General features: G+C 42.6%; 1 protein-coding gene across 3 annotated transcripts in view; it reads right to left on the bottom strand.

Moving 5' to 3' along the window:
• TMEM181 (transmembrane protein 181) overlaps positions 1–24,875 on the bottom strand; it is a 67,908-nt gene that overhangs the window by 11,547 nt on the left and 31,486 nt on the right. For all 3 annotated transcript variants that reach the window (XM_025180656.3, XM_075924548.2, XM_075924549.2), the window contains exons 3-14: positions 19,365–19,420; positions 18,187–18,277; positions 17,466–17,593; positions 14,882–15,001; positions 10,686–10,766; positions 8,845–8,944; positions 7,414–7,544; positions 5,724–5,815; positions 3,995–4,052; positions 2,975–3,077; positions 2,812–2,863; positions 663–745 (exon numbers count right to left, since the gene is read on the bottom strand). In XM_025180656.3, coding sequence (XP_025036441.1) covers positions 663–745; positions 2,812–2,863; positions 2,975–3,077; positions 3,995–4,052; positions 5,724–5,815; positions 7,414–7,544; positions 8,845–8,944; positions 10,686–10,766; positions 14,882–15,001; positions 17,466–17,593; positions 18,187–18,277; positions 19,365–19,420 — 1,095 coding nt within the window. The remainder of the gene's footprint in view (positions 1–662; positions 746–2,811; positions 2,864–2,974; positions 3,078–3,994; positions 4,053–5,723; positions 5,816–7,413; positions 7,545–8,844; positions 8,945–10,685; positions 10,767–14,881; positions 15,002–17,465; positions 17,594–18,186; positions 18,278–19,364; positions 19,421–24,875) is intronic.

The following is a 24,875-nucleotide window of genomic DNA, read 5'->3' as shown; positions in this document are numbered from 1 at the left end:
GTTTTGGGACTATTTCCCATTGGTGGAAGACTAGAGTAAATTGATTTTGCTTCCATCTCCCCCATCCAGCTGTGCCCTGACATGTCCTCTCTCTGTTATTTAGACCTGTATTGAATGGGTCTAAACAAAACAGTTGTAAAGATGCTAGTGACAGGTCTACAATAGTACTCCAGCTGTCATGACATCAGAGGAGCTGTATCACAAAGGAAGATTTCCCCAAAATTGTGAAGAGCTAGAACTGTAGCAAGCTATGCCTGGACAATGTCCAGTTGCACCATGATACTGCTCACACCTCCCCTGGGCACCAGAGACAACACACCTGCAGTAGTACAGAGCTAGCCGCCACTCTAGGCAGTGGCGGAGCCAGGCTTCTCCCTCACTTTCCCAACAAGGGATTTAAATCCCCCAGGGACAAGTGTGCCAATTACAGCTGTGGATTCTGTGATGTGGACAGCTACTCAGAGAGCTGGTCTGAAACCAGCACATTCATTTGGCAGCCATCATGAATAATCATCAGAAAATAACATGCATCCTGGGTTGGATCTGAACTGCTGAATGAGCAGGGAAAGGTGTAACTCCTGAGTCATGGTCTCTGTACATTCACTTAACTGAAACAAGTTAACAACACTTCTCAATGGCTGGAAGCCACAATGAAAGGATATAATTTTGATAATGAGTTGACAGCTCAGCTACAAAGTTGTCCTGTAGAACTTGTGATCCAAAGCGTAGATAAAGTATAACAATGCTGTGGGAGACAAGACAGACATTGTGGTTTATATGTACCAAACTGTAACAATATATGATGGAGAGTAAAAACAAAGTTACAAGAAAAAATGGCAAATTGTCTTAGACTATACAGCTGCTTATTCTAAGAGACATTTGATTTCCAACTCCTAATTCAGAGAATGTTTTTTTAAATTAAAATGCAGTCATTCAGTTAAAGAATGGGCAAATTTACCTAAATTTCTCCTCAGTCTCCCATGAAGCAGAATTCACAAGTCAGCAGTGATTTGACCTACAGCGTTGGGGAGTGCATATTAGAACCTAGCTTAGAAAAAAAACATTGGCAACTGACCCCCCACCCCTGAATTTCACATTTTGTCAGGAAGCACATGAAACTCCACAGAAGGTGAATGCTGCCTTCCAAACAGCTCTGGTAGATACATGTCCATAACTATAGCCTGATCGGTGATGGTGGAAGTAGTGGAGAGTAGTGTTTGAAATACCTCATGAAAGAAGGTTACAGAGCAAGAAGTGCTCACCAGAGAACAGATTAGTCAAACAATCCCTATAGACAGAGATCACAATCCTGCTTTAGAAATAATTGAATTATAGGGGCAACCACAATGTGGGCTGCACTGACAGCTTGCCAAGACCCAATTTTTTTAACCTAATTTATGTAACATTGAAATAGATTGCAGCTGTCTCCATCTTTAACATGGAGGCATGCCTCATGGATATTATAAGTCCCAATGTGAAATGTTCCATCTTGATCTGATGATCCTCACAGACTGATGCTTGTCTTCTCACCTCTGAGATCTGCACCTCAATTATGAAGATAAATATAGCCACAAGCAACAGTATAGAAATCTGTGAGCAATATATAGCCACTGGCTGCCTCAGATTTAATCAGAGTTAATATCATCTCTTTCCAATGTCTAACATCAAATTTGTCCCAAAACAGGGTCAGTCACCTTAACTGCTGATGCTTGTAAAATCGTATTTACTTAGTCTGTACCAGAGTGAAATAATTTTCCTTTTGATAAAAATATTCTAGAGATGTAACACTTAAGTTTATACCCTTCCTTTCAAACACCATTCATAATGACACCATCACCTGTGGAATGGAACAATCCCACAGGCTTATGGCTCACACACACATTTCTCTTTTGCAACATTTTAGGGCTGCCCTCTAAAGAGCAACATAAAAGTCAATCTAACTTTCTGAAAGGCAAATAATTTTCATGTCATAGACAGCAGCAGGTGTGGGACTCCACAATCACAGTAGAAGTTGGAGCTTTAATAGGCTACTCAGCTCTTCCAGATGATCAGCACAATTTTTTTTCAATGCAGGCATACAGAGCAGGTTTTTAGTCACTCATCATTCTACTTAGCCAATACCATCACTGCCAGATCCCCAATCTCATTTCCCCCTTATTGTTTCAAGGCATTAAATTGGTTGGAGTGGGATGTCTTCATTTTGGGTTAACGTTCTTTCCGTTCTTCCCCTATTATAGAAACCACATGCCCCAGAGTCTAAACTAACTAAACTCTCTTCATCCCTTAAAAACAGGCATTGTTGGTGCCCCACTGGCTTTTCTGGGCTAAGGGCAGAATTTAATGGCAGTCTTTCAAAAGAAAGGGATCGTATAGTTTGAAAGCCTTCTGGCCACAACCTTCCTGAGCTCTACTGTTCTGGGAAACAAATTATTAAATCTGACTCAGACAGTCTGCCTGGACAGCAACAGAACATTTTTAAAGGTGCTTTATTTTTATAAACAGAGGGCCATGCACTTTTCAAGACCCACAGCACTGTTCTGGAAAAATATCAATAGGCATTTTTTAAAAAAGTACACTAAGAGCTATTGATTATGGAACCGAGTGGTGTAATCTATTATTTGGTAAGTGCTAGTAGTGTGCAAGATTTTAAAGTGTACCTTGGGTATGGTGGAATTTTTAATAATGAACCCAGAGAAAGCTGTAAATGGATAATCCATTCTGAACTTGATTGCCAAGAACTTTTCTTTAAGAAAGTTTTACAAAGCAATAAATATTACAATGCAGAGAATATACACTTTAAAGAAGTCTTACCTAATGACAAGCACTACAAAGGTCAATGCAGTCAAGAATTTTAACCTGAGATCTGAAAAGAGTAAGAACAATTGTCAGTTATTTGAGAGCTTACACCCCTCTTCCTCAAATATTTAGGCATCACTGGAGGATTTGAAAGAAACAAGAAGAAAGTACTGCTTACCAACATAAGGCATGTTACGAAGTTCTGAACACGCCCTCACTATCAGGAACAAAAGGTACAAGATATACACTGTTGCCACCATAAGGAAGAAGATTTTCATTCCCTATAATAGAAACAAAAATGTAATACAGTTTTACTGAACAAGAATTATTCTAATTTTTCTTCTTTTCCAGAGACAGAAACCACCATCTCCAAAAGCATGATCTGTTTCTTTGGGACAATTAGGCTGGAGGATGAAAGCACAATACTCCCTGGTCTGTACCAGAACTGCCAGTGGTGAGAGTGTGTCAATTTTGGGATGGTATAGGGGGAAAGGAGGTGTTGCACTAGAGGAAACCACTTTTTCAAATATCAGTTTTCTAAAAATGGCCACTCAACTGTGAGATGCTGCAGGAAGCTACACAGAAACTTATTTCTCCTGCAGAATAGAAAGTGGAGATTTGCTGAGAAAACCAAATGTTCTGAGAATTGAGGATATGAAGAACGAAGAGAAACTCTTTTTTGGCTTTCTGAAAGGCAATGAATTTATTTCTGATAAGATCCAAGAGGCCCTTGGTGATTGCAACTGAGTAGCTGCTGGCATTTCAAACTATCTTCACTGGAGTGACAGTTCAGAATGCACACTATACCTTTCTTAACAGTGAAGTGGGCCTACAGACACATACTCCTTCATCCAAAAGGAACCATTCTATGTCTCCACTATAGAATATGCAATAGAGGGAGTATCTTTCCATAAACATTCAGGTCCATTTTAAAATACACTTGCATTAGCCAAACAAAAAAAATCTGAACCATTTCAGTGAAAATATATTTTTATCATCAGATCTTCCTTTCAACACTTGATGCTCTTTAAAGTTTCACTGCAAAAAAATAGTTTCATTTCAGCCTGAAGAACAATATATAATATAATGTAATACTAAGTATCTGCCAGGTATTTTCCACTCACCTCTTCCCCAGTGCTACCTTAGTAGACATATAGAATCCATATGGAAGTGTCAAAAAAGTTTGAGTCAAACTTACCTGAAAATTACCTGTGTCAACTCTGTACTGGTATGTTGGATCATGTAGTTCATTAACACTGGAAAAGATAAAAAAAAAATCATGAAGTAATCACAGTTCTAATAAGGTCAGGTTAAGCTACAAATATGCATTGACAAAAAACACTGTAGGAATTCTAAACATGTTGAAGTTATACAGAGATTATGGATACTGTAGGGATGTTAAATTTCATTTAATCAGCTAATTGAGAAGTCAATGGAATTTCCATCGACTACTCGATTAGTCAATAAGGGGGGAAACTGCAGGGCCCCAGGAGCTAACCCCACTGCGACTCTGCCTTTTAAATGTAGTAAGAGCCGCCAGGCAGCAAGGGGGAGAGGGAAGTAGGAGACAGTGCTGGGGGAGCCAGCTTAAAAGCCAGTTTCCCCCAGCATCATCTCCACTGGGGTGGGGAGGGGGGGGCAGGGGAGGCAGAGGTGCAGCAGGGGGCCAGGCACTATCAGGGGCCCAGCTCATTCTCAGTCCCAGACTCTGCACATCTGCCTTTTAAATGTAGTAAGAGCTGCCAGCCTCCAGGCTCTTACTACATTTAAAAGGCAGAGGCACAGCAGGGGAAGGGATACAAGCTGGGAATCAGCTGTCATACGCTTATGCTTATCGGGTAGTTAACTACTTGACTAGTCGCTTACATCCCTAGGATACTGGACCTGATCTTCACTGATGTAAACTGGTAGCTCCATTGATTTTAAATTGAGATGATTTATACCAGTTGAATGCCAGAACAGTTTATTCTACTTATATATGTGGGGACTGATTTTTAAACTATTCTTTATTAATTTTCTGTGTTTATTTTTTGCTATTTTAACACCTAGTAATTGCCTACAAAATTTGGGTTTCACTGATTTATTTTATCATCACTGAGTTTGTCTGTGGTAATGAAAAAATGTAGGATCAGACCCATCACTTATTATCAAGTATGCTCTTCTAATCAGGCAGAAGGGCAGTCTCTGATTTCAAAAGCATATTCTTCAAGTTGCATAGTTTTTAACCTTACCCACCCCACTATTTACTCCCCTTGCCCCAAAATTTAAGGAGGACACAATTATGGGTAACGTACTTTAGAAAGTCATATCACCACAAACAGTGGGGTAGTTGTCTGAGAGGAGAATGCTTCTATCTTTATGTTAGCTTATCAGATCGGAAAGAATTAAGAAAAAAATAACAAAAATTTTTCACAAGTCAGAGGTTCTGATACAAGAGGAAAAATTAAACTTAGCTAAATAACAGCTTGAGGTGAGTAGGACAGTGTACAAATTCGTGTAGAATGTAAATGCTGAGATACGAAATAAGTATTCAGCATGGTCTAAGAGGGCACAGCACTTGGCATAATGAAATGGAATAAAATATCCCAAGAGTAAGATCTTTCCCTTTCCCCATCTCTTGGAAAGGCAACTCTTCTGTTTTGAATACTGTTCTAATCTGAATAAAACATCAAAGTATATATTATAGGGAACCATTACACACTGGCTATGGAACTTACGTAGTTGTATGTAATTAGGGCAGCAATTAGAGAGAGTTAATCTCAGCTTACAAAATGGGAAGATCTGAAAAAACTGGTGTAATTCAATTTATTCATTTCTGGATCACATCAAAATACCAGAGACAGACAGACATCACTAACTATAAAGCCCTTTCTCTTCCCTGAAAAGATTTTCCTCACTAAAACATAGTACAAAGGGAAATTACTTACGTTTGCCATATTCCTAATGTAACACAGGACAACCACAGAAGCCCAACGATAAAGAATTTGGGAAAATAGAAAGTTAAGCATTTTCTTTCTCCCTGTTAGGACAAGAAAAGACAGGTTAAGAACATTTGAATGTGAGAGAATGGTGGTTCTCAACATATTAAAATAGGAAGAGCCATACTTTGGGTACACTTCCAAAGTGCTTTTTAAAAAAAGCCCAGCATCTCGTATTTATTTTCTAAGATCCAAAGTTCACTAGAGTATATAAAAACTATGTTATAATTAGGGCTGCTGATTAATCACAGTTAACTCGTGTTTAGCTTAAAAGGTAATCATTTTAATTACATGGCCTAAACAACTGACATTTATTAAATACTTTTGACTGTTTTTCTATCTTTTCAAATATATTGGTCATTTACAACAGACTACAAAATGAACATTGCTAACTTTATATTATTTTTTACTATCAATATTTAATTCACCTCATAAAAGTAAAATAATGCAATACTTTATCATGAAAGTGCAATTTACAAATGTAGATTTTTTTTTGTTACTTAACTGCACTCTAAAACAAAATGTAAAACTTTAGTGCCTACAAGTTCACTTAATCCTACTTCGTGTTCAGCCAATTGCTAAGAAAAACAAGACTGTTTACATATACAGGAAATAATTATACCCATTTCTTACTTACAAAGTCACCAGAAAGACCTGGTATTTGATGGGACTTTTATACCTGGCATTGCAAGGCATTTATGTTACAGATATGCTAATCATTTGTACAACCCTTAATGCTTTAGCCACCATTCCAGAGGATATACTTCCATGCTGATGACGCTCATTAAAAAAAAAATTAATCAAATTTAGGACTGAATTTCTTGAAGGAGAACGGTATGTGAGGATTTTATTACAACATTTGATGTACTTCATTGATGCTGCAGCTGTGGGATACAATTCTTTCCATAAAACTGTTCTCCAGAATTTGAAGGTCTCTTGAATTTTTATTATAAAATGTATGGTTGTAAAATAATATCCTTCCAAATATGAACCAAGTGGAATCTACTGCAGTGCTGCTCTGCAACTAGTTTAGAATAACAACCAAGAGGTGTGAACTTCCAGTAAGACTGTGCAAGAACAGCTCAGTATTTCACTGCTAGTCATTTTAGCTTAAAAAGTAACTTGATAGTATTCTCTATGCTGGTCACCAGCAATCTCCCTCACAGAGTTTAAAGGAAGGCAGCAAGCTGGTCTTGGTATCAAAAAGGTGGAGAAACCATGCTCTATAACAGAGAGCCCTATTTCTTCCCTAGCAGGAGTCACAAAACACAGAAAAAACAAACCACAAATCACATAGTTAAGTTATAACACAAACGTTAAAACCCTACATCAGGCTTTCACAACAGTATTATCACTCTGTGAATCCATTAAATGATGAACTAGAATATACAAAAAACAGGAGATCTGAAATATATTGGAAGAATGAATTTAACATATGGATACAATAAAAAGTCACATTACACTGTGTATAGAATAAACTTTATGAACACTTACATATTAGGCATGATTTAATTTTGTCAACAGCTTGGAAAAAAAGTATATCACATAAATTAGGGAGAAATATTAAAACTACATAATACAAAACTGAATTAATGCCAATCTCTGTGCAGCATGTACTGAGTGACTGTCCTCTACTTACCTGCACTCGTATCCCATGGTAGACACAGAGCCAGAACAGCAGCAATGCACACAGAAACACTGACTGAAAGAGGTCATCGAGCATTCCAGGAAACCAACTGTTCACCAAAAATGAGAGGGGGAAAAATGGATCTGAAACAGAATGGGAAAAAAAATTAAACTATTTCACCCATTATCGATCAAAGGGGAGGAAAAACCAAACAGTTTTCAGAGAACAGACAGATTTTTCAAAATCTTAATAAGAAAGTAACACTGCCTTGGTTAAACCCACGAGTTAATACAAAATACAAGGAACCTCCATAGTTGCTCCTCCCTGTGCTACGCAATCACTAAGCTTTGCCCCAAGATTTCCAGTATAGTTAATGTTTGTTAGTTAGATGGAACCTACTACGCAACTGCTTCATGATGGTTGCCTAAAGTCGGGTCTCAGTGTAGTTCTATGTTTGAGTTACTGGGGGCACAAAACAGGGCTGCTGCTGCCTGTGGGGTTCCATGTGGCCAGAGTTCCTTTTGCAGCAAGCCCCTTCTGTTCTCTCCCTGCAGGACCACTTACAAATACCCCATAGACTCCAGCTGGAACTGATTTAATGTCCTCAAACATTCCTATCAATAAAGTCCATCACTGCAATCCAAAGGTCCATACTTCTCTCTGGCTCTTCTGCCATCCATAGCCTGCTCTTCACAAGGTTGCTTCTCATAGCTGCCTCTCCCTAGATTTTAGCTTTTCAGCTCTTGACAACCTGTCAATGTCTCCCTTTTTTTAATGGAGAAGGCAGTCTATATACTGGCCTTCTGCAGGAAGAGCTCCTCCTGATTGCCTGGAAGTGAGAGGAGCCCTGCACCCCACCCAAAAGGCTCCTGATCATGGGCACTTAAAGGAACAATATCCTAATATTTTCCTCACACCCAACTCCACATTTCCTATGACTGCTTCTTTTCTTCTGCCACAAGGCCTCTTTCTGGGCCTTGGTTCATTCAAATTCCTTAGAATGGGGTCCTTTTGCCCCTTTTTGAAAGGTGAGGACATGTCATTATGGGGTAAAATGATATTTTGATATCTACTTGATCTCTCTAGCAATTTGGCTTGGTTTACAAGCTAAAGACTAAAAACAGCATCCATGCTTTATTGGCAATCACTGGTATCTCAGTGCTTCCAAAAAGATGCTCAGATAAATGCACTGGTTGGATAATACTACCATCTTTAAAACAGGTAAGACAACATTTATCCAATTCAGAATTTTAAACTGGAATGACATTTATTTGAAGGACTGAAAAGATGTGACCTATAGAAAAGAAGGGATTTATTTGTATATTTTAAAAGAAATCCAATGATAATGTGACCGAATTCTTACAAACAGCTATATATTTTAAAGGGACCAAGCTGAATAAGAGAACCCTAAAAAAATGGCTTTATATATACACACACAAATACCATTGTAAAGCAGCAACAGAGGAAGGAGGATGGACATCCATTTCTGTTCAATTCCCCAGTCCCTCATGGAGAATTTTCGAAGGGAATGTGCAAACAGACACTGCAAAAAAGAAAATATTGGCAGCTGCCAATTACTATATTACATATATGAGCCTTCATCAATCTTGCCTTTTTAGCTTTAGCAGAGCTAACAAGAGACTGGAACGCACTCATAATTTTTCTGAAAGGAAGCATGCTTTGTTGAGTAGATTCTATTACTGGGAGTCAGGTCTCCAAGGGTATACTTCTGGTTCTGATATGTTGTGACACCTTGAGCAATTCACTTAATCTCTGGGACAGCCTGAAATTGAAACTACAAGTTGTACCTCCATTAACTGGGACTCTCTTGTCCGGCAACATCCATGGTCTGGCAGGATCACAGATGTTCCTGGACCACAGAGTCCAGGTATAAGGAGATCTGGCTGCTGGGCAGGAGTGCAGCAGGGGGCCGGCAACTCAGCCAGGAGATCCAAAGGTGGGAGGCAGGAACAGGCGGCACAGCAGGGAAATCTGGCCCCAACAGCTGGACAGTAGCAGGGGGCTGGCAGTAGCCACGCAGCTCCAGCTGCGGCCATGTGGCCCTAGTGGGACCTAGAGGCCTCAGGCCCAGGGAGCGATCAGGCAGCAACAGGGTGAGGGCAGCGGTTTAGCATGGACCAGGACGGGAGAGACATCCCCGTCCAGCAAATCCCCTAGTTCGGGACCAGTCAGGTCCCAAAAGTGCCAGACCAGGGAGTTCCAACCTGTAGTTTCTACTGCACAAATCAGCATCATTTGTGTACTATTGTCAATCTACTGTTGGTATTCTGTATATACTATACTATAACAACATACATATCTGTGTAAGCAAGCCAACAAACATCATTGACAGGCCAGGTCACATACCACATTCATTGTTACTTGAAAAATGTGGGGTGTGTATGTGTATACATTATTCTGGAAGAAATGTGTAGTAGTACCCAATTTAAAAATTGGGACTTGCACTCTAACCCAGTGTTTTCATTCACCGAATCAGAAATTTTCCACTCCAGATTTTAAGACATACTTAATCTTGATCTCAGCTCCAAAGTGAATTTTTTCTTGAAAGTCTAAGCAAAATTATCTCAGCCATTTTGAGTTATACAGAGTACATCATTTTTCTTATTTACAAAGCTTCTCCCACCAATAAAAAACCCCAAACATTGCTGAACTTATAATTCAGACTGAACTAAATTCTTCCATCGTTTGCAAAAATTTTAAAGCACAAATGGATTTGAAAGTAAAAATGGTTTTGCACATACACACAGTATGAGACTTTGCTGTTGTTGACAGTTACAATACCAAACACAAGAGCATGTAGTACAGGTTGAACCTCTGTAAATTGGTACACTCTGGCCCAGCAACATTTGTGGTCCAGAAGGACCATGGATGTTCCAGGACCAGAGCGTCTGGGTGAAGGGCTGCCGACTGGGCTCCCTGCAGCGAGGCTACCAGTGGGACCAGGAGCCTAGCACACTGGAAGCGGGACTAGAGCTGGGCTGCCCATGTTAGCAGGGAAGGGGGAAACCAGCAGGGCAGTGGAGCAGGCAGCAGGCGGTGGGAGGGGAGGGGGGTATGGGCAACTGGCTGGTGACCAGTCCAGGGCTGGGGGGCCAGTAGCAGGGGAACCAAATATAACCTCCCCTGGTCCAGCAAAATCCCTCATTCAGGACCAGTCAGGTCCCAAGGGTGCCAGGCCAGGGAGATCCAACCTGCAGTTGAATTAGCCACCTGCACACATATCCCAAGCCCTCCAAAAAAGTTAAAGAAGAGATTGTACTCACAGTGACCAGGAAAGTAAGAACTACAAAGACAAACCGGAACCAGATTTCCACTTGAGAGAAAGATGGATTGTAGGTTTTCCACTACAAGATTAAAAAAAAAAAAAAAAGGGATAAGTTAGCATGTTAAAAGGAAACTGATAGAATTTGCATGACATGAAAAATTACTAGTACTTGCAGACACAATATTGCTTAAGAGTATCTACAGATGAATCCACTAGCTTTCCCAAGTTTAATGGCCAAGCTATTGCAAATTCCACTGCACCATCTTAGAAAGATAGAGGGTAATTCATGCCTCACCTCCTCCAACCTAGATATAATTATGACAATTTCAATAAACAAAAACAGTTAAAGCAGCCTAGTTACAGGAAAAAGCAGCAGCATGTTACATTCTCAAAGTGCCATCATACATGCCAAGCCATACACTAAGGCAAAAAAGAGATGAAACAAACACAAGTTAACTTCCCTTTAAGACTTTACATTCAGTTCATCAATTGACGCAATCCACTGCAAGTTTCTTTATCATGAAGACCATGCATATCTGTAGCTGAGTAAATTTGCACAAAATCTACTCGCCAACGTTCTCTGGCCCCTTATGTGACTTTAGGCAACTCTCTTCACCTCCCTGTGACACTGGTTTCTTTATTTCTCTATAAATCATCCCTGATAGCTGTCTATCTAACCTACTCTCAAATATCTTTAGAGATGGAAATTCCACAACCTCCCTAGGCAATTTATTCCAATGTTTAACCACCCAACAGTTAGGAAGGTTTTCCTAATGTCCAACCTAAAACTCCCTTCCTGCAATTTAAGCCCATTGCTTTTTGTCCTATCCTCAGAGATCAAGGAGAACAATTTTTCCTCCCACCTCCTTACACCCTTTTAGGTAATTGAAAACTGCTATCACGTCCCCTCTCAGTCTTCTCTTTTCTAAACTAAACAAGTTTTGCTGCTATTTTGGGGGGGGGGGGGGGGGGGAGGAGAGGATTTCTCAAATCAAAAAGGGGGTGTGATGCCAAAAAGTTTGGGAACCACTGGTTTATGCTGTCTATTTAGACTGTAAGCCCTTTAGATCAGGCACCACGTACAGGTTGGATCTCCCTGGTCCAACACCCTAGGAACCTGAAAGGTCCCAGATGAAGGATTCTTCCAGACCGGGGAAGTCATTTCAGGCCCCCTGCTGCCTGCCTCAGTCCCACTAGACCCTCCCCCACACACACACACCGGGCTTTCTGCCCCCCTGCGCCCCACAGCTCAGCTGAGTCACGCGCTGGCTCCTTGCCCCCATTGCAGCCCAGATTTGCCACACGCCAGCTCACTGGTCCCCATCCATAGACCAGAAGAGCTGCGCACTGGCTCCCGCCCCACCTCCCCACCCTGCAGCCCAACTGAGACAAGTGCACCGGCTCCCTCTTACAGCCCAACTGAGCCATGCACCGGCTCCCTCTCCCCCCTCCCCCTGCAGCCCAACTAAGCCATGCGCCAGCTCCTGGCTCTTCCCCCACAGCCCAACTGAGCAGCACATCGGCTCCTGGACCCCACTCCCCTGCAGTGCACCTGGAACATCTGTGGTCATGCCTGACCATGGATGTTGCCGGACCAGAGAATCCCGGATTTAGAGGTGCAACCTGTACTTTACACACTGGGTAGCATAGTGGGGCTCTATATATATAGTGCAATTTCAGCAGGGAATACTAGGCACTAAATGTAATATAAACAATAAAATAGCACAAGGAAGACAAATAATAAAATGTGATTTTATTTGCCCTGAGCAAATGAAGTTTTGCTAGGCTTTCTTAAAGGTGATGTGCAAAACTTGATAAACTATATCACTTCGCTAATGTGTTGAACATGCTCCACTTACCCAGCCAAGTGGTGCATTCAGTATGTAAAGAACTAAAAACCAACATTTTGCCTTTTCATTTTAAGTCCCTGCATGCTAGCAGCTATGACACACACAATGCTACATGTTGGAATACCACACCACAGCAGCCACTGCTGGAACATACACCCAGCCCACAGCAGCACAGACAAGACCTGCCAGAGATTTCTTTCATATACTGTATTTGGAGGCACTCAGCACAAATTAGTCAAGTATTGTAAATTAAGGATGTCAGATACCAGATAACTGAACAACAGTGTAACCACAAGAATTCTTATCAGTTACATGACTATTTGATAGTACCCAGGGGACAGGGCCGGCAGCCAGTGCGTCCCACTTCCAGGGAGCCCCCTGCCACTCCGCGTTGCTGCCTCTATATCAGAGGCAGCTGCTCACGGTGCCAGGCGGGAGCCAGTCTGTGAGGAGAGCCAGTTTAAAAACAAACTCTCTGTGCAGACTGGCTGCCTGCCACCCCACACTGCTCCCTGTGATACAGAGACAGCAGCGCAGGGTGGCAGCAACCCCTGTCTGCAGGGGTCCAAGCTCGCCGTGGATAGCAGCTGCTGTGGGAGCCAGGGGAGGCTGCTGCAAAGCAGCCTCTATCTGCAACAGCCTGGGCTGGCCACGGACAGAGACTTGTCCGACAAGTAGCCCCTGTCTGCAGGGGTCCGAGTTTCCCGCCGACAGAAGCTGTTCCACCTCCCAAGGAGCAGCCTCTGTCTCCTGCGACCCACTTCTGTCTGTGGTGAGCCCAGGCTCATCAAGGAGAGAGGCTGCTCTATGCGAGACGGAGCAGCATCTGTCCGCGGGGAGTTCAGGTCCACCACACACAGAAGCTGCTTTGTGGTAGCCTCTCCTGCCCCCCTACACGTGGGGGGGGGGGGGGGGAAGCCGGCATTGCGGAGCCAGTGCTGGGGGGGAACCGGCTTTTAAGCACCGACTCCTGCTGATACAGGTGGGCAGGAGGGAAGATGCGTGTAGTCGACAAGGTTAACCAATAAGCCTGAGCTTATCAGTTAATCGTACAATTGACTACACATTGACATCCCTACGGTATACATTTTGTTTTGCAAGTGACCTTTATACACTATCATTTACACTCAGCACATTTCCCCAGGGAAGAGAATTGCCCTTCTTGTCTTGAATACATTTTTCCTTTTCCTCCCAACACTGTGTATGGGGTGGATGGCGGCTGGGGGGGGGGGGGGAGGGGGGAGGGGGAGAGAGACGGGCACTAACAAAAATCCAACCAAGAATGTAGTGCTCTGTTAATGTTTCTAACCCCATACTCTTTTGGAAAGTTTGGAGAAATCCTGCTAATCCCAATACACCTACCGTAACAATTGTGAAAGGCCGGTATACATGATTGGTTGAGGTAAGATTTGATTGCACATATTAACCTGTCTAAACAAGCCATTTCTTCTCGGCTCAGATCCCAACAATGCAATTGGGGGTGAGAGGGGAGGGGAGAGTCGCCCAAAGGCCTGGTGATTCAAAAGTGACCAGGGCTCCCAGCTGCCTCTACTACAGCAGCGATGGTGGCTAGAGCCCTAGGCCCTTTAAATTCCCGACAGTGTTGCACAGCACGCTACAGGTGGCTTTGAGGGCTGCATGAAGGGAGGGGGTGCAGCATGCTGTGGGCTGGCTGCCCCAGTCTTGCACTTCCAGCCAAGGCTCTGCCCCTTCTGGGAGCACAGAGCTGCCCTCCCTTACCTTGCCCAGGGGCCTGACAATTTTGTTGGCCCCCCTGAACATGAGAATGATAGAAATGCAATTTTTTGATTGTCTATTTGTATGATAATAACCAGCAAGTGTATCCATTTTACAGTTACTTCTCAGCAATGCCTGAGTTCAGAACTATCAGAATAAGTCAAGAATTTTCCATGTGCAATCAAGTTCTTTTCAATGGTGTGTTGTAAAAAAATATAGAATGGCTTTCTGAAAAGGCTTTCCTTATCCATACTAATCAGAACTATACTAGTTATAATCTCTTTTGAACAGCTATGGCTTTCCCAGGGCTGACAAAGATATTTTTTTTCCTTGAGAATAATACTACAGAATACTCCCCTCGGTAGGAACAATTTTATAACAGTTGCGGCAGAAGAACCTTTCTCCAATTTTTTACTAGAATCTCAACATCAAATAAAGCACGTTGATGATCTCAGTGGGGGTAGGGCCTGAGCCTCCACACTTTTTCTGTGCAATTGTTTCACCTTCAAAAGGAAAATGTTGTACTTTTTACTGTGATTAAAGTAGCCTTCTGCAACAATAATTAAAACAGAAGATTTTTTTTGCTAATGTGATACTGTTGACTTACTGTGAAATTCACATTCTTGATGGGGAACGGCAGCTTATTCAGACCCTCAAAATCAACAATGACTTCATACTGAGTGTAGTTCAGGTAGCCAAGGTGAACTACAATGATTTCAGCACATTTCTATGAAAACATACAGTAAAGTCAGAAAACCTCTAAATAGCTTTATACTGTAATTCATAATTAAGGGCTTACACTTCAGTGCGATTCAATTACAAACAAAATGACTAACAAAGTTATAATGAAAAAACAAATAGGGACATTGGAGTGAGATTCCACACGAACATATTTAAGGCACTCAAAGTAAAAACTCAATTTGGCTGTGTCTAGACTGTCCAGTTTTTCCGGAAAATCAGCTGCTTTTCCGGAAAAAACTTGCCAGCTGTCTACACTGGCCGCTTGAATTTCCGCAAAAGCACTGACGATCTCATGTAAGATTGTCGGTGTTCTTGCGGAAATACTATGCTGCTCCCGTTTGGCAAAAGTCCTTTTGCGCAAAACTTTTGCGCAAAACTTTTGACGTAGCCAATAGGTGTAAACTGTCCACCAGTCAAAATACCACACTATATTTCTCAGTAAAAAAGTACTTAAGTTTAAGATCTCCAGATATTAGTAATTTTTTTAAAAGATGACCTGAAAAAGACAAGTGACCTTATTTTTAGATGTTTGTGTGCTGTTCTTTCTTGAAGTGTCAGAGAGCTAAGGAGATCAAGACAATTCTAATGTTTCCAAAGCAGATTAGCACCCACTGAAGGATATTTATATGCCCTTGTACCCATAAAACCAAAAATTGTGAACACACGAGCAACAACTCAGCTCGAACAACTCAACAGCAGCACCAGCACCCTAGGCTTTCTTTGCTCAACCCACTATTTCCCCTGATTATCTAGAATATTCATTCTCCAACCTATGGTAATTTTCAAATAACTGCCCGATTTTTTAATCTATACCTAGGGCCCTACCAAATGCACAGTCCATTCGGTCGATTTCTTGGCCATTGAAATTTATGAATAAAAAAAGTCATGATTTTAGCTATTTACATCTGAAATATCAAAGTGTTGTAACATAGGGGTTCTGACCCAAAAAAGAGTTGTGTTTACTTCTGCTCTGCTACTGGTATTCTCTTCAAAGCTGGATACCTGGAGACCAACTGCTACTGGCCAGAAGCACAACTCTGGAGGCAGAGCCGTCACCAGTAGCAGCACAGATGCTATGGTATAGTATTGCCATTTTTATTTGTGCACTGCTGCTGGTGGCATGCTGCCTTCAGAGCTGGGCATGTGGCCAACAGCTGTCCTCCTCCTGCTGCCCAGCTCTGAAGGTAGTGTAGAAGTAAGGATGGCAATAGCACAATCCCTCTAAAGTAACCTTGCAATCCCCCTGTAACTCCCTTTTGGTTCAGGACTCCTAATTTGAGAAATACTGGTTTCCTCTGTGAAATCTGTATAGTACTGGGTTAAAGCACACAGACAATTAGATTTCATAGGGGGTGGCCAGATTTCATGATCTATGTGATTTTCCATAGCCATGAATTTGGTAGGGTCCTATCTACACCTACTAAGAAAGGAACATTGCTTATGTTCTTAAGTCTGCCCATCTGTGTAAGCTGTTTCCATTTCAACCAACAAGATGGCAGTACAAATACACTTTTGTACCCTGCTCAGGTTCAAACTCCAGCAGCTGACATTTAAGTAAGGCCTTTCAAAGAAACAACTTGATGGCACTGAAGAGGATTTGGGGGTGTTTATGTATGTCACAGCGTGGCAGGACAGGGTGGGTCTCACACTCCTCCAAAGAAACACCATCAGTCATGAAGGAGTACAAGAAGAGGGAAATGGAGTGCATAAGATTCAACTATCCTGAGTCAGCCTAAAGGCTAACCAATGCTTGGGGACCTTAAAAATATACAAATCCATTAGAGACAATAAAATATGTCAAGTCCAGAATATTTGACTTATGATAGATGGGCCCCAGGTTTTCTTCTAAAGGAAGTCTCACTCATGAGCAGCTGTTTAATGGTTTTTCAGTTAAACTAACTCAACTCTTAGATGCTGAACATAAGGTATGCTACAACTTAAAAATCTTAAAGGAACACACAAATAACGTTTTGCCAGAGACTCAAAACAGTGACTATACTACTGCATTCTGATTCTTCCATTTAGGATCTGTCCCCATTAATAACTAAAACACTGCCTGCAGCAACTGCATTTAAGTGCACTTACGACTATCTCAGTTTTATCATTTACTCAGTATGGATGAGATATTTTATTTTATTTTAATTTTGTAACTCAGTTCCATTCTTCCTATTGAAAATCTGAAAAGCATTCTATATTATAATTTTGTTGCTGTGCATCTCAAAAGAAGTCATGCCACACACTGTTGTAGGATGCCATGTAACAACCTTGCTAGCAAAATCCACATTCAAACACATCATTACTAGCACAACTGCAACCATAATGTAGACAAACTCTTACTGAACGTTTTCCTCATGGCTTCCTCATCAAACATTCTCCCCACATCTACAATGCACAAGTATTTTTAAAAGAATAAGCTTTACAATCAGCGTGGTTTCCAAAAAAATACTTACTTGTGCACAGCTTAGTGTTCTCATCCGATTGTGAACTTGATTATTAATGAATGATGAGCTTCCATTTTCTTCTACACCACGTAATTTCACAGTCATAGTAACATTTAGTTTGAAGCTGGATTCTGTAACTAAAGAGGAAGATCTTAGGCTGTTGTCCAAAACAAATGCAGAAATGAAGTCTCAATTAGCTACTAGGTGCAGCAATGCTCCCAGCTTATTGGAGTCAACTTAGGTACGTTTTGTTATATTAAAGAAGAAAACCCCTGCATTCCTGACTTGGTCAAGACCTCTCATTGAAATCAGTGCTCTATTCAGAACAACTAGAAATACCCAACAGTAGGATTTGAGAATCTAAGTGTTACTCCATAATCGATATCATATAACATTGATTAGTCTAATCCAAACAAGAGCAAACTTGCAGCCACATACATTACTAATTTAGCAAAAAGTATAAAAAATAAACAACTTTGGAATTTCCCTGCAGCCACTCTCTTAGTTTCTTAACTAACACAAGTCAAGATCTGCATATTCATATTTATCATGATGCATAGATTTTTCCCCCATGCATTTGGATTCAGATAAAACTACATAACAACATGGCATGGTAGCTAAGTGAAATACAGGCCAACTACTGTAACCATAATTAACTTGTTATACCTACTGCAATTAAGTTCCAGGATAAGGACAGTTTTCTGAAATAAAAACTGGACAAGGTGCTTACCATCAGGCTGATCCAGCTGAACCATACATGTTAGCCACAGCTGCTGATTATAAGTAGACAACGGGTTTGACTTTAATTTAAATGGCCTCATCTGGGAGAAAACAAAAAGCATTTGAGGTAATTCACATTTGTCCTACTGCACTTTTCATTTGGATAAGAAACAAATCAAGACTTGTGTTATTGTTCTACACTTCTGACAGAAAAGGAAGGGGAAGATTTTGGTAGTGTTCTTCTGATGTGAACACCACTCTTGAATAAGTCTGTGTAACTTTGTATTAAGGAAAGAGAAGAATTTAAAGAAAATAAAAGCACCAGCAAACAGTTAAAGAGAATGCAAGTACAGAAAGGAAACACGGTTTTCTATTTTTAAATCAAGAGCCAACAGAACTTTATATTTTGCTCTACACTTCCTGAGTCAGGCTATGTCTACATTGTTGGTTTTTTTCTAGGGCTGTCAATTGACATGCGGTAATGCCTGCGATTAACGCAGTCCAGGATTAACATGTTGAATTTCTTAATGCGTTAATCACAGGCATTAATGCTGCGCTGCCCCTTTGAAGTGACGTTACAGCGCTTCAAAGGGACAACACAACCTGGAGCCCGGGATCAGCTGGGGACTCCCCAGCTGACCCCAGGCTCCACTGTCCCTTTGAAATGTGCAGAGGCACCCACCTCACAGCAGAGCCGGGGAAGTGCCACGTGGAACCTGGGGTCAGCCGGGAACTACCCACCCGTGCGGAGGAAATGCCACAGGGAGCCTGGGATCAGCTGGGGAGTCCCCAGCTGACCCTGGGCTCCAGGGCTGCCCCCTTTGAAATGTGTGTGGAAGCGGCGTTTTAAAGGGGCAGCTGTGCTGCCACCGCCCCTTTAAAATGCCGCCTTCGTGCCGTTTCAAAGGGGGCAGCCCCGGGGCAGCTGGGGACTCCCCAGCTGATCCTGGGCTCCACGCAGCATTTCCCCATCTGACCCCAAGTTCCACTGCCACACAGAGGCAGCATAAAGCACTAATCAAAGGAAAATTCTGATGAGATGGAAAGCACAATGCCACATAGATATACCAAAATAGAAAATTATATTTAAAACATGACTTCCTAAGCTTGTGTGTAAATTAATAAAATACTTTAACAAATGATATAATCAGTGCCTGCCATGTAATAACAATATAACATAACTCTTACCTTTAAATTGTTATTCACTTTAGCTATTACTGCACTGGACTCAATTACATTAGGACCTATATGATAATCAAAAGAAGATAAGAAGTAAATCCATCAGAATATGATACTTCAGACTTGCATACAGGCAACCCCCGACTTATGACTGCCCAACTTACAATTCTCCGCATTTACTACCATTTTTTTCATGCAAGATAGCTCTTAAAACCCCCAACTTACGTCCGTAGCTCGCATTTACAATGGCATACAACGCAGACTCCACACATCATCCCAAAACAGGAAACGCACAAGGTCAATCAGACTCCCCAGTCTGCAGCTGCTGCTTGAATTGTGCGTATCTCCGCCACATCGGTCTTCACTTTTTAGTTATTTTTGTGCATTATTTTAACTATTTAGTTTAATTTTCCTTCATTTCCATAGCCAATTTTGATTTTTTTGGGTATGAAATGGGTTTCCAGGAACAGAACCACCATTTATGAGCGTCAAGACCCTGGTTAGCCATGCAAAGCCGCTCAACAATTAAGTAGCGGAACAGGGATGAGAAGTCACAAGTTCCAAGTCCAAGACCACTTACAGGCAGTCCCCGGGGTTACGTACAAGATAGGGACTGTAGGTTTGTTCTTAAGTTGAATCTGTATGTAAGTCGGAACTGGCGTCCAGATTCAGCCGCTGCTGAAACTGACCAGCGGCTGACTACAGGAAGCCCGAGGCAGAGTTGCTCTGCCCCGGGCTTCCTGGAATCAGCCGCTGATCAGTTTCAACAGTGGCTGAATCTGGATGCCTGGGTCACAGCAGCTGGGGCGCTGCCGGGTAGGTCCCCGCAGCGCCACACCTTGGCGCTGCGGGGACCAACCAGTAGCACCCCAGCTACTCTACCCCAGGCGTCCCCAAGTCAGCTGCTGCTGAAACCGATCAGCAGCTGACTCCAGGAAGCCCGGGGCAGAGCAACTCTGCCTCGGGCTTCCTGTAGTCAGCTGCTGGTCAGTTTCAGCAGCGGCTGACTTGGGGACGCCTGGGGCAGAGCAGCTGGGGTGCTGCTGGGTTGCTCCAGTAGCGCCGCTCCTCCGCGCTACTGGACCAACCCAGCAGCACCCAAGCTGCTCTGCCCCAGGCGTCCTGATTCAGCCGCTGCTCTACCACAGGCGTCCCGAGAAAAGCCTGGTCTGCTGGGGGGGGGGGGGGGGGGGGGGGGGGGGACACGCACTAGCTGCGCCCCCCCCCCCCCCCAGCAGATCAGGGAGACGCGGGCGGCAGGACCGAGACGCGCCACGATCCCGCCGCCCGGGTCCTCCGCATCTCCCTGGTCTGCTGGACCCCCCCCCCCCTCAGCAGACCAGGGAGACGCGGAGCAAAGCCTCGGAGGACATGGGCGGGGGGACCACCTAGACGCGCCACGGTCCCGCCGCCCGGGTCCTCCGCGGCTTTGCTCCGCGTCTCAGCAGACCAGGGAGACGCGGTGCAAAGCCGCGGAGGACCCGGGTGGGGGGACCGCCCAGACGCGCCGCGGTCCCGTGGGGTCCTATGCGGCTTTGCTCCGCATCTCCTTGGTCTGCTGGGGGGGCCCCCAGCAGATCAGGGAGATGCGGTGCAAAGCCGCATAGGACCCGGGTGGGGGGACCGCCCAGACGCGCCGTGGTCCCCCCGCCCGGGTCCTCCGCGGCTTTGCTCTGCGTCTCCCTTGTCTGCTGGGAGGCGGCCCCCAGCAGACCTCGGACACGTGGAGCAGCTTTTCTCGCCCCGGAGGACGCGGGCGCCGGACCACGGCACGTCTGGGCAGTCCTGCCGCCTGCGTCGTCCGGGGCGAGAAAAGCCCCGTTCGTAAGTACGGATCCGACATAAGTCGGATCCGCGTAACCCGGGGACTGCCTGTACTACAAATGCACTCAGATAAGATGCTGAATATTTTCTTCAAACTAACACTACATTTTTTACAGAATCCTCTTCAAAAATCATAGCCCATCCCAACTAATAAATTGACCTAGGTGTTTGTAATTTATATATAATTTGAATCTGTCCAATAAAGACTGGTACTGTGCTTAAGACTATTGTCTAAATGTAGAAGTGAGAAGGCATTACTAGGGAAGAGATATCTATTTAAGTTGCTCATAGAGCATATGAGTACCCAATGCCAGTGTACCATTTACATGCCCAGTGGTCACAGTAATGATATTCTGGGGGATGAGTGCTGGATTTTGATCATCTTTGTTTGTTCAAGGAAGTTACCTATGTTTGTGTGTCTAGGTTACATTTATCCTTATGAACACACAAAATACAATTTGTTTCCTTGGGGTCTACTGTAGATATGATGTTGTTTCAACAAGTGACACAAATTGATGTGCTAAAGCAGACTTGAGTACTTAGGTGAGCAGAAAAACTGTACTAGCACAGATGGGGAAACCAAAAAATAATCTCAGCTCTCTCATAAACCAACTTTCATCTCCCTTGCATTCTTCACTCCCCAGAATTGGCATGAAAGAGACACGAAAAGATGAGGTGAATGGATGCTTCACAGATCCGAACCACGTCCCAGGTTACAAAAATCTGAGAGCAACAAACATTTGTAATCAAAACAACACCTGTTTCTTCCATAGGAATAAGGCTCCTGCTAAGCTCCCAGTACTGAAGGTAAACACACTGGATTGTGTGGAATGGAATTACAAGTGAGAGACATACCCTCATGTTCTTCCCACCACACCCCTTCTTGCTTCTTTTGTTTCTGTGATATTCACTAATGCAAACTTTTTGGCCCAAGGCCCACCCAGCTCAACACAGACTTTTCTGTGAACCACCAGCCAACCACCAGTGGCAGCAAGGGGTGGGATGCGGGGTCTGGCCAGGAGGTAGGGTGCAGGATGAGATTGAGAAACCTGCATCATGTGACACTGTTGCTGACCCATGAAATATTGAAAGTCTTCCCAAAGTACCCAATTGCACAATAAGATAGTTATCACAGTGCACTGCTCTATCAATAAAAGAGCTGCTAGTGTGGATGTAGTCTGCGGTCACAAGGAGCATAGTGTAAACATGCAAGAATGATTTTAATTAAAGTGACATAACTTTTCTGACAAACCTACCTTTGTAGTATAAACAAGATCTAAGGGCTTGCCTACACTAGCAAGTTACTGTGCTGAAACTTTCTCCTTCAGGAGTGTAAAAAAATCACCACCCTGAGTATAGCAGGTTTTAGTGCAGTAACTTGCCAGTCCAGACAGGCTCCCAGCACTGGGTGCTACGTCCCATGAGGAGGGTGTTAAAGCACCCTGCAAGCACAGACAAAGCCTCAGTGTTTGTTATGACTAGCATGTGAAGTATGGGCTTTATCAAGGAGTATTTTTTTGGTGCACTTTGAAAAATGGTAGGCAGCTTATAAAGAATTTACATTTTTTCCAAGTATTTCATCTATGTTTCCCTTAAGTGACAAATGAAAATGTTTCCGTGCTTAAAAAGAAAAAAAAACCTCTTTTAGATCTGTTTTTTCTATAGGGTTATTCAGGAATGTGCATATAAGTGTTTTGTTTTTTAAATCAAAATACACAAAGTAATTTTTAAAAGAATGACATCAATTCTGCAAAAGAGCATAATAAAAAGGTGTAGATCAAATGTTTTTTAATCACGAGGTCAAGAAAGATTTTTTAAAAGCAAAAATCAATCACTATAATAATGAATTTGGTCCATGCCCTATCTCATGAAGATAAGAATTGCACAGCATCGCCAATTCATGAAGGAAATCAAAGGTCATACCACACTTTCAACAGAGTACAAAGAGCCATGAATTCCTTACAACAGAGTTGCACAGGACAGGGTCATCCACATCATTAGAACAACATGCAAGTATAGGTAGATGCAATGCAACACACCACTGAACAAGATTCAATACTGAGAATGGCCAGTCACTAGACTGAACAGGTCAATTTTTTACTTTCAGGAATTAAAGCCCTCTGTTGCATGCTTGCAAGTTCCAATCAAGTAATTGGAGATGAATGTAATGTGTATAACAGAATAAATGGCCCAATTATTTAGCTGAGTCAGAAACAGCTCTAATGAAGCCATTCCCATCTTAATAGTTCAGAGATGTAATCTGAAAACTGTATTTACATAAAATCATATTAAGGGCCACATATTGCCCTTGGATGCCCCAGGCACTTCCCAGCAGTGTCACTCTCTTACATATGACAAGGATGGCAGTTAGTTTTTTATCTTAAAATGTCAGGACCAAACTAACACATCCAACATAGTTCTATTTTATGGCTGGTTTTTGCTATTTTACACCATTATTTTTTATAATTTTTAAGCAACTTTTCAGCATGGCAAAGTTCAGCAGCACCAAACAAGAATTCTAAGTTCATTCTGACCATCCTGCAACTGAAGAGCATGGAAAAAAATTTCTATCTGGTATATTATCAAAATAACATACTAAAATATGACAGATATACCAAACTCTACTCTCAAGACCAACACCATCACTCCCTTGGCTTCTGAGATCCTGGAACATAATATGGCCCATACAGAGTAACACAGGAATCCAGCCACATTTTAAACTGTAGACTCAATCACTATTAATGAAAAGTTGTTTGTCCACTTTACAGTATTATCTAAAATATTCAGTGTTTCTATGGTACTGTTCATCCAATGCATTACAAACAATTAATCCACAACACCTTCACGGGGAAGCAAAGTAGTAACCCCATCAGTTTTGAGATGGAAAGACTGAGGCAGAGAAAGGATAAAGTTTAGCTCTCAGTATACACAGCACTCTTATTCAAGAGACTCATGTATATTCACACACTACTGCAAGGTATCACTACTGCCAGCTCTGCAGAAGCCACACACCACTGGAAAAATAAACTGGATTCTTTTCTGGCTTATGCATCAGAACATTTAACAGTATTCCTAGCCCTAATTGCAGGGTCAGTCACTTCCCTCAGTTATACCTGTGCAATCCTCACTGTAGGTAATAAGGTTGTACAGCTGTAACTAAAGATGTTAAATATTGGTTAATTGAACAGTCGAGTAACCTCATGAATTCTTATCAGTTTGTTGACTATTTTATAGTCCCTGGGGGCGGGGCCGGCAGTCAGTGCACTCCCAAGAAGACCCCTGCCACTCCGCGCTGCTGCCACTGTATCAGAGACAGCAGTGTGGGATGCCAGGTGGGAGCTGGTGAGGGGAGCCAATTTAAAAACCAGCTCCCCTTGTGGACCAGCTGCCTGTCGCCCTGTGCTGCTGCCAAAACTGAGCTGGGCTACCTGCCCAGCTCATAATATGCTTCTAATAGTATTCCTTCCAAGACCATCATTTCCCATTCTGTATGTGTGAAACTGATTGTTCCTTCCTAAGTGAAGTACTTTGCACTTGTCCTTGTTAAACTCCATCCTATTTACTTCAGACCATTTCTCCAGTCTGTCCAGATCATTTTGAATTATGGCCCTATCCTCCAAAGCACTTGCATCCCCTCCCAGCTTGGTATCATCTGCAAACTTAATAAGCATACTCTCTATGCCAATATATAAATTG

The sequence above is a fragment of the Pelodiscus sinensis genome, chromosome 3, assembly GCF_052426305.1.
Source record: "Pelodiscus sinensis isolate ZL-2025 chromosome 3, ASM5242630v1, whole genome shotgun sequence".
Classification (NCBI taxonomy): Eukaryota; Metazoa; Chordata; order Testudines; family Trionychidae; genus Pelodiscus; species Pelodiscus sinensis.
This window is presented reverse-complemented; position numbering and strand designations above follow the sequence as displayed.